At 42.4% G+C, this 8,323-nt stretch overlaps 2 protein-coding genes across 5 annotated transcripts in view; one reads left to right on the forward strand and one right to left on the reverse strand.

Annotated features, from left to right (window-relative positions):
- LOC112068612 (large ribosomal subunit protein uL1m-like) overlaps nt 1-2,095 on the reverse strand; it is a 29,758-nt gene extending 27,663 nt beyond the window's left edge. For both annotated transcript variants that reach the window (XR_011475190.1, XM_024135789.2), the window contains exon 1: nt 2,008-2,095. Coding sequence is in view for 1 of the 2 variants with exons in the window: in XM_024135789.2 (XP_023991557.1) it covers nt 2,008-2,035 (28 nt within the window). In the remaining variant the exon portion in view is untranslated. The remainder of the gene's footprint in view (nt 1-2,007) is intronic.
- Nucleotides 2,096-2,111: 16 nt separating this feature from the next.
- cnot6l (CCR4-NOT transcription complex, subunit 6-like) overlaps nt 2,112-8,323 on the forward strand; it is a 27,970-nt gene continuing 21,758 nt past the window's right edge. For 2 of the 3 annotated variants that reach the window (XM_070438225.1, XM_070438223.1), the window contains exons 1-4: nt 2,193-2,277; nt 3,396-3,517; nt 7,714-7,900; nt 8,150-8,241. In XM_070438225.1, the coding sequence (XP_070294326.1) occupies nt 3,406-3,517; nt 7,714-7,900; nt 8,150-8,241 (391 nt within the window). In that variant the 5' untranslated portion in view covers nt 2,193-2,277; nt 3,396-3,405. The other variant, XM_070438224.1, reaches the window with a different exon arrangement.

Consider the following 8,323-nt stretch of genomic DNA (forward strand, 5'->3'; position numbering starts at 1 on the left):
TTTGATTTTTTTACACCTTTATTTAATCTTTATTTAACTAAGCAAGTCAGTAAAAACACATTCTTATTTTCAATGATGGCCTAGGAACGGTGGGGAACTGCCTCGTTCAGGGCCCCACGACAGATTTTTACACTCATCAGCGGGCACGTAAAAAAGTTTCGCTGCCAGTGACATTCTTGCCAAATGCCCAAAAAGGGAGGGTAGCAGCCCAAGCGGTGCCCCCGAACATTGACTCTGTACCAGTACCCCCTGTATATAGCCTTTACTGCTGCTCTTTTTCCCTAAAAATGTATCTATTTTTTTTACTTAACACTTATTTTTCGTCAAACTGCATAGTTGGTTAGTGGCTTGTAAGTTAGACCTTACAGTGAAATGCTACACCTGTCGTATTCAGGCACATGTGACAAATAAAAAATAGATTTTGATTTGGGAATATAGAATATTTTGTTGATGCGTGGTTTGGACAAATCAGTTCATCACTGGGGGCGAGTTCCCAGTCATCAGCACTATCTGCAGTGCCTCTAATCAAATGACTTTCTCCTAACACACGTTGCTGCTACAATTTTTTATTTTATATCCTGCTCCTCAGCCACTTTACCCCTGATTGTTTCCATACAACTACCTCATCTAGCACGGATATCGTTATTGATATTGTTCTTGTACATACTTTATATTATTTTCCATAACCATTTGCCTGTACCGTTTACATCTTCTGTAGAGACCCATCCACTTAGCTAGAAGTGGCTGGGGGTTATAGCATTTCTTTCACATYACCCATCAATTTAGACAAGTGTGTGTGGATAAGCGTCATCTAATATTTATTAAATATTTTTATCTGGACACTTTCTGTTTASCTGGAATTTTTCCTTCTTGTAGGCTACTACTTTTAGTCTTAATCTTTACAACACTACTCACTGTTTAGCACATGACATCACATGAATCCTTAAAGAGATGGGTGGGGCTAAMGCTTAAGAGGGTGTGAACAATGCTGAATGGGTGTAGACAAAGGAGAGCTCTCCAGTAGGTACCAAAACATTCATAGGCCATTTTCTCAAAAGTGAGGTTCCAAGTTTATTAACTTTCAAAGTAGAATTACTTTCCCAATGTGTATGATACACCATTTTGTATCTCTACTTTTATTGAATGTAATAAAAAATATATATACAATTTCAAACTTTGATACATAAGACCGAATCCTGGTGGTCAGAATCGCTCAGGTGCAACAAACTTAAAATTTAGTATTTTTTCAATGCTGATTTGAATGTCATTGGGAAAACAAAGAGGTGTCAAAAACATAAAATCCGCAAACGTCCTTTCGTATTTTAAAAGTAATCCTCGAAGTAAATCATGTAGTTTTTCAAAAGTATCTAATTACAATATTTTTGCTGGTAATGTAACGGATAACAGTTAATGTTTTTTGTAATCCGACATGTAACCCTGGTAGTAAGTAAGGGCTCCTGAGTGGCGCAGCSGTCTAAGGCAATTGGCAGCGCACAATTGGCCCAGCGTCGTCCGGGTTAGGGCTTGGCCTTCATTGTAAATAAGAATTTGTTCTTAACTGACTTGCCTAGTTAAATAATACAATTTTTTTAAAGGAGTTGAAAAGTTMCTAATTAGCTCAAATTGTCTGTGATGAGATGTAAACTCGCAACCTTTGGGTTGCTAGACGTTCTTGTTATACGCACGACTTCTGTTGTTTGCCTTAAGTAACCACCAGTCTTATGTAACCATGCCAAACGTAACATATCACACTKATTTAAGTATCCTATCTTACTTCTAGTGTAAGAGACCAGGCTGAGTTATTGAATTCTACTAGCTAGCATCAGTAGTTAGAGCATTAGCTTGCTAGCTACATGAGTGGCACTGGCAAAGGCTGCTAGCTAGCTACGTTTGCTAGGAACTACAGTATGCAACATAAATGCATTGGCTATGCATCATCGTGTGGGCAGTTTATTCTAAATCTTGAACTGCAATTGAATTTAAGATAAAATAGTTTGTAGAACTGACCTTCTTCAAACATCGTGCAGGTTGCCATGTTTAAAATGRACCGGTGACTTGCCCTACGTTAAATTCGTCACGTCTAGAAACAACGCAGGCAACTTTGCTGCCGGTGGGGCACACTGATGGGGCAGACGGTACGAGCGGAAGCCATGTTTGTTGTTCCTCCTTCTGCCACTTCGGAGTTCGGTACGTTCAGGGTCTGAACGTTCAAGAACTCCGTCTGCATGTCTTTAACAATATCGCCACTAAATATTCTCTACCACCCCCCGAATGCAGGTAATACATGTTTTATTGTTAATAGTTGCAGTGACAATTTGTATCGCCGAATGTCTCTCTGCATTTCTCCCGTCCGTTTTGCCTCACCTCTTCCCAAGGTCCAAGTACCAGAGCTAGCTAGCTTGCTAGCGCAGGAAAGGGTGTGCTCTCAGGCCGCCTGTCAAATTACTCAAGACCCATGCTTCAGCCTTTGGTATATTTACTTTAGAAAGTAATGGGACAATACGTTCAGTTGTGTGTTCAAGTTGTTAAAACTGCTAAGATGTATTTATAACTAGGTGCTGTTGTTGCTCAAGTACAAACGTCTCATGCATGCCATTGAATGGTTTTGACAGCCAGTGAATGGTTTTGACAGCTGTCAAGTAAACTTCTCTTGCAAAGCAGGCCCGGTGTAGTTGCATAGCTGTTGCTACTTTTGACATTTAGCTATACTGTCAGATAACAAACCAACACACAATTGTCACTGCCGTTACAATCGTCGGTAGTTTAAGAATTGCAAATTAGCTAGGTAACGTTAATGAAATGTAGCTAGGTTGCTAAAGTGTTGTAGTTACTGTGTCATTATCAAAGACACAAATTAGCTGTGTAAGCAGCTGTCAYTGGACCTCGAAAAGATATTCTCGGATGACAGCCCCGGTGTTTACCCGGTCACCAGCCAAGGAACGAGCCCTATTGAATCCCTATTCATACTGTGGTGGTGGTGTTGCCACTATCACTGGTACAGGACGTGTGGCCGACTTGTGTTTAGACAGATAAACAGATTATGTAACTACTAAACCCGCTCCAAACGTSTTCCCTGCTAGCTACACTTCAACTTTGACATTCTAAGTATTTGTGTTACTTCCTCTGTAGCTGCAAGCTTTCAATACCTTTCCCATGTCACTGACACCAGAATGCTTTCTCAGTGAGACATCTGCACAATATAACTAAAATATCAATGTGGATGCCCCCACAATTAAAGATATTAAATTTGGACACCTCCTACAGACAGGAGGCACCCCAGGAGACCATGTGTAATTCAAACCCTGGTGAATCAACATGTCTTGTGTAATATTCTGGCTTGTTGGTGTGTGTCTACTAGGCATTTGACCTGGCTTGTTGGTGTGTGTGTTCCTTAGATTAACAGGTATGCCAAAGGAAAAATATGATTCCCCGGATCCTCGCCGATTATACACCATCATGTCAGCTGAGGAGTTAGCCAACGGGAAGAAGTCGCACTGGGCCGAGCTGGAGATATCAGGTCAGTCAGTGAGTCTGTTAGCGATATCGGGCCAGTCAGTCAGTTAYCTGGAGATATCAGGTTATTCAACTAGCCAGACAGACAGTCAGTCTGAGAGAAAGACAATTTTTTTTAAAGCTAATAAAATGCAAATCTGTCCTATGAAGTATGGATGGGCATGAGTACTCGAAATGACGTCAGAACTCCATCTTTAATCAGAGGTAATATAAACAATTTGMTCGAAATGTTGTCTTGAAGACAACATTKATTTGCTTTGACTCTAGTGTTCCGTTTGTACGTGTGCCTTTGCMGGACAAAATAAACAAKGCCAAGCATCACACAGTTATTATAAAAAATCTTTGGTTCTGCTCCCTAAATTCTCTTTCCCCTCTGTGTGTGTCTCACTCACTTAATTGCGTTCTGACCGCTCCTTCTACACATACAGTGGCTTGCAGAAGTATTCACCCCCTTGGCATTTTTCCTATTTTGTTGCCTTACAACCTGGAATTAAAATAGATTTTTTTGGTGGGGTTTGTATCATTTGATGTACACAACATGCCTACCACTTTGAAGATGCAAAATCATTTTTATTGTGAAACAAACAAGAAATAAAACTAAAAAAACTGAGAACTTGAGTGTGCATAACTATTTACCCCCCCAAAGTCAATACTTTGTAGAGCCACCTTTTGCAGCAATTACAGCTGCAAGTCTCTTGGGGTATGTCTCWATAAGCTTGGCACATCTAGCCACTGGGATTTRTGCCCATTCTTCAAYGKATAACTGCTCCAGCTCCTTCAAGTTGGATGGATTCCGCTGGTGTACAGCAATCTTTAAGTCATACCACAGATTCTCAATTGGACTGAGGTCTGGGCTTTGACTAGGRCATTCCAAMACATGTAAATGTTTCCCCTTAAACCACTCGAGTGTTMCTTTAGCAGTATGCTTAGGGTCATTGTYCTGCTGGAAGGTGAACCTCCATCCCAGTCTCAAATCTCTGAAAGACTAAAACAAGAATTTCCTTGTATTTAGCGCCATCCATCATTCKTTCAATTCTGACCAGTTTCCCAGTCCCTGCCGATGGYAAAACATCCCCACGGGGCTGGTGTTCTCGGGTTGATGAGAGGTGTTGGGTTTGGCCAGACATAGCGTTTTCCTTGATGGCCAAAAAAGCWAAATTTTGGTCTCATCTGACCAGAGTACTTTCTTCCATATCTTTGGGGAGTCTCCCACATGCCTTTTGYCGAACTTCAAACGTGTTTGCTTATTTTGGTCTTTAAGCAATGGCWTTTTTMTCTTGCCACTCTTCCGTAAAACTCAGCTCTGTGGAGTGTACGGCTTAAAGTGGTCRTARGGACAGGTACTCCAATCTCCACTGTGGKGCTTTGCAGCTCCTTCAGGGTTATCTTTGGTCACTTTGTTGCCTCTAATTTAATGCCCTTCTTGCCTGGTCCGTGAGTTTTGGTGGGCGGCCCTCTCTTGCCAGGTTTGTCGTGGTGCCATATTCTTTCAATTTTTTAATAATGGATTTAATGGTGCTCTGTGGGATGTTCAAWTTTTTTGATATTTTTTTAGAACCCAACCATGATCTGTACTTCTCCACAACTCTGTCCCTAACCTGTTTGGAGAGCTCCTTGGTCTTCATGGTACCGCTTGCTTGGTCGTGCCCCTTGCTTAGTGGTGTTGCAGACGCTGGGGCCTTTCAGAACAGGTGTATGTATATATACTGAGATCATGTGACAGATCATGTGACACTTGTACACAGGTTGCCCAGTCGCACAGGGTGTGGTTCAGACCTAGGACCCAGAGCTTAATGATGAGCTTTGAGGGTACTAGGGTGTTGAAGGCTGAGCTATAGTCAATGAACAGCATTCTGCCATATGTATTCATCTTGTCCAGATGGGATAGGGCAGTCCGATGGTGATTGCATCGTTTGTGGATCTATTGGGATAGTAAGCAAATTGAAGTGGGTCTAGAGTATCAGGTAAGATAGAGGTGATATGATCCTTAACTAACATCTCAACGCACTTCATGAGGACAGAAGTGAGTTCCAGGGGGCGATAGACATTTAGTTCAGTTACCTTTGCTTTCTTGGGAACAGGAACAATGGTGGACATCTTGAAGCAAGTGGGTACAGCGGACTGGGATAGGGAGAGATTGAATATGTTCGTAAACACTCCAGCCAGCTGGTCTGCGCATGCTCTGAGGACGCGGCTAGGGATGCCGTCTGGGCCGGCAGCCTTGSYAGGGTTAACACYCTTAAATGTCTTAGTCACGTCGATCACGGAGAAGGAGAGCCCACAGTCCTTGGGAGCGGGCTGCGTCGGTGGCCCTATGTTATCCMCAAAGAGGGCAAAGAAGGTGTTTAGCTTGTTTGAAAGCAAGACATGGATGTCCGCGACGTGGCTAGTTTTCCCTCTGTAATCTGTGATTGCAGGTAGGCCCTGCCACATACATTTCTCGTGTCTGATCCGTTGAATTGCGACTCCACTTTGTCTCTGTACTGACTTTTTTCCTGTTTGATTGTCTTACGGAGGGAATAACCACACTGTTTGTATTCAATCATATTCCCAGTCACCTTGCCGTGTTTAAACGTGGTGGTTTGCGCTTTCAGTTTTGCACGACTCTGCCATCTATCCACAGTTTCTGGTTTGYGTAGGTTTTAATAGTCACCGTAGGAACAACATCCCCTATACACTTCCTGATGAACTCAGTCACCGTGTCCATGTAAGCGTCAATGTTATTCTCAGAGGCTACCCAGAATATACATTTGAAGTCGGCCAAATACATTTAAACTCAGTTTTTCACAATTCCTGACATTTAATCCTAGTAAAAATTCCCTGTCTTAGGTCAGTTAGGATCACCACTTTATTTTAAGAATGTGAAATGTCAGAATAATAGTAGAGAATTATTTATTTCAGCTTCTATTTCTTTCATCACATTCCCAGTGGGTCAGAAGTTTACACACACAATTAGTATTTGGTAGCATTGCCTTTAAATTGTTTAACTTGGGTCAAATGTTCCGGGTAGCCTTCCACAAGCTTCCCACAATAAGTTGGGTGAATTTTGGCCCATTCCTCCTSACAGAGCTGGTGTAACTGAGTCAGGTTTGTAGGCCTCCTTGCTCGCACACGCTTTTTTCAGTTCTGCCAGTACATTTTCTATAGAATTGAGGTCAGGGCTTTGTGATGGCCACTCCAATACCTTGACCTTGATGTCCTTTAGCCATTTTGCCACAACTTTGGAAGTATGCTTGGAGTCATTGTCCATTTGGGAAGACCCTTTTGCGACCAAGCTTTAACTTCCTGACTGATGTCTTGAGATGTTGCTTCAATATATCCACATAATTTTCCCGCTTRATGATGCCATCTATTTTGTGAAGTGCACCAGTCTCTCCTGCAGCAAAGCACCCCCACAACATGATGCTGCCACCCTGTGCTTCACGGTTGGGATGGTGTTCTTCAGCTTGCAAGCATCCCCCTTTCTCCTCCAAACATAACAATGGTCATTATGGCCAAACAGTTCCCTTCCCCAGATCTGTGCTTCGACACAACCCTGTCTCGGAGCTCTACAGACAATTKTTTCGATATCATGGCTTGGTTTTTGTGCTGACATGCACTGCCAACTGTGGGACCTTGTATAGACAGGRGTGTGCCTTTCCAAATCATGTCCAATCAATATAATTTACCACAMGTGGACACCATTCAAGTTGTAGACACATCCCATGGATGATCAATGCAAACATAATGCACCTGGGCTCAATTTRGAGTCTCATAGCAAAGGGTTTGAATACTTATGTAAATACGTTTTTTTGTTTTTAATAAATAAATAAAACCTGTTTTCGCTTTGTTATTGTGTGTACATTGATGAGGGGGGGGGAAACTATTTAATCCATTTTAGATTAAAGCTGTAATATGGAAGGGGGTCTGAATGCTTTCCGAAGGCACTGTATATGAGGCAATTTAGCAATTAGAATTCGATGTCTGTTTTGATAAATTAGGCATTGTTGCTCACTGTTGGCATGTAGTTAAATGAGCACCTATTTTTTCCAGTACAGCCTTTGTTAAGTACTTGAAGTACTTGAAAAAAAAATCATACGAGGACTCGAACAGTCAAAGATCTAATGCSCTACCCTACAGTGAAGAATGCAATATTGGAAGCATTTAGCGCTAACAAGRGGTACATCCATTTCACCCGTCTCTCCTCTGTCACCTCTCCAGGTCGGGTCAGAAGTCTGAGCAGTTCTCTGTGGACCCTCACCCACCTGACGGCTCTACACATCAACGACAACAACCTGAGTCGCATCCCGCCCGACATCGCCAAGCTGCCACACCTGGCCTACCTGAACCTGTCGTCCAACAAGCTCCGCAGCTTGCCCGCCGAACTCGGAAACATGGTGTCTCTCAGGTAAGAGCTTCTGTGTGGTTGTGTATTCTCGGAAGTGGTGCTGGCAACTCTAAAGGTTGTGGGTTCAGTTCCGGTTGGGATCACAAACACTTACTGAAAAATGTATGCCACTCACTGTACTGTAAGTTTCTGTTTTATAGAAGCATTTGCAAAGTGGCGTAAGACACCACCAGGATGGTGYAGGTTTTCCGCTTTCTACAGACTTTCTTTCTTCCCCGCTGTGTTCACTATCACTTTTTTCCCCCCTAGGGAGTTGCTTTTAAACAACAATCTTTTGCGAGTTCTACCTTACGAACTCGGGCGGCTGTTCCAGTTACAAACCCTGGGGCTAAAAGGTATGTCTTAGTTTGGTAAACGCTTTACTTTAAGGTTACCTTTATAGTCCTATAAAGGGTTTATAATGACTTAAGTAGTTATTAATGA

The sequence above is a fragment of the Salvelinus sp. IW2-2015 genome, unplaced genomic scaffold (assembly GCF_002910315.2).
Source record: "Salvelinus sp. IW2-2015 unplaced genomic scaffold, ASM291031v2 Un_scaffold609, whole genome shotgun sequence".
Classification (NCBI taxonomy): Eukaryota; Metazoa; Chordata; class Actinopteri; order Salmoniformes; family Salmonidae; genus Salvelinus; species Salvelinus sp. IW2-2015.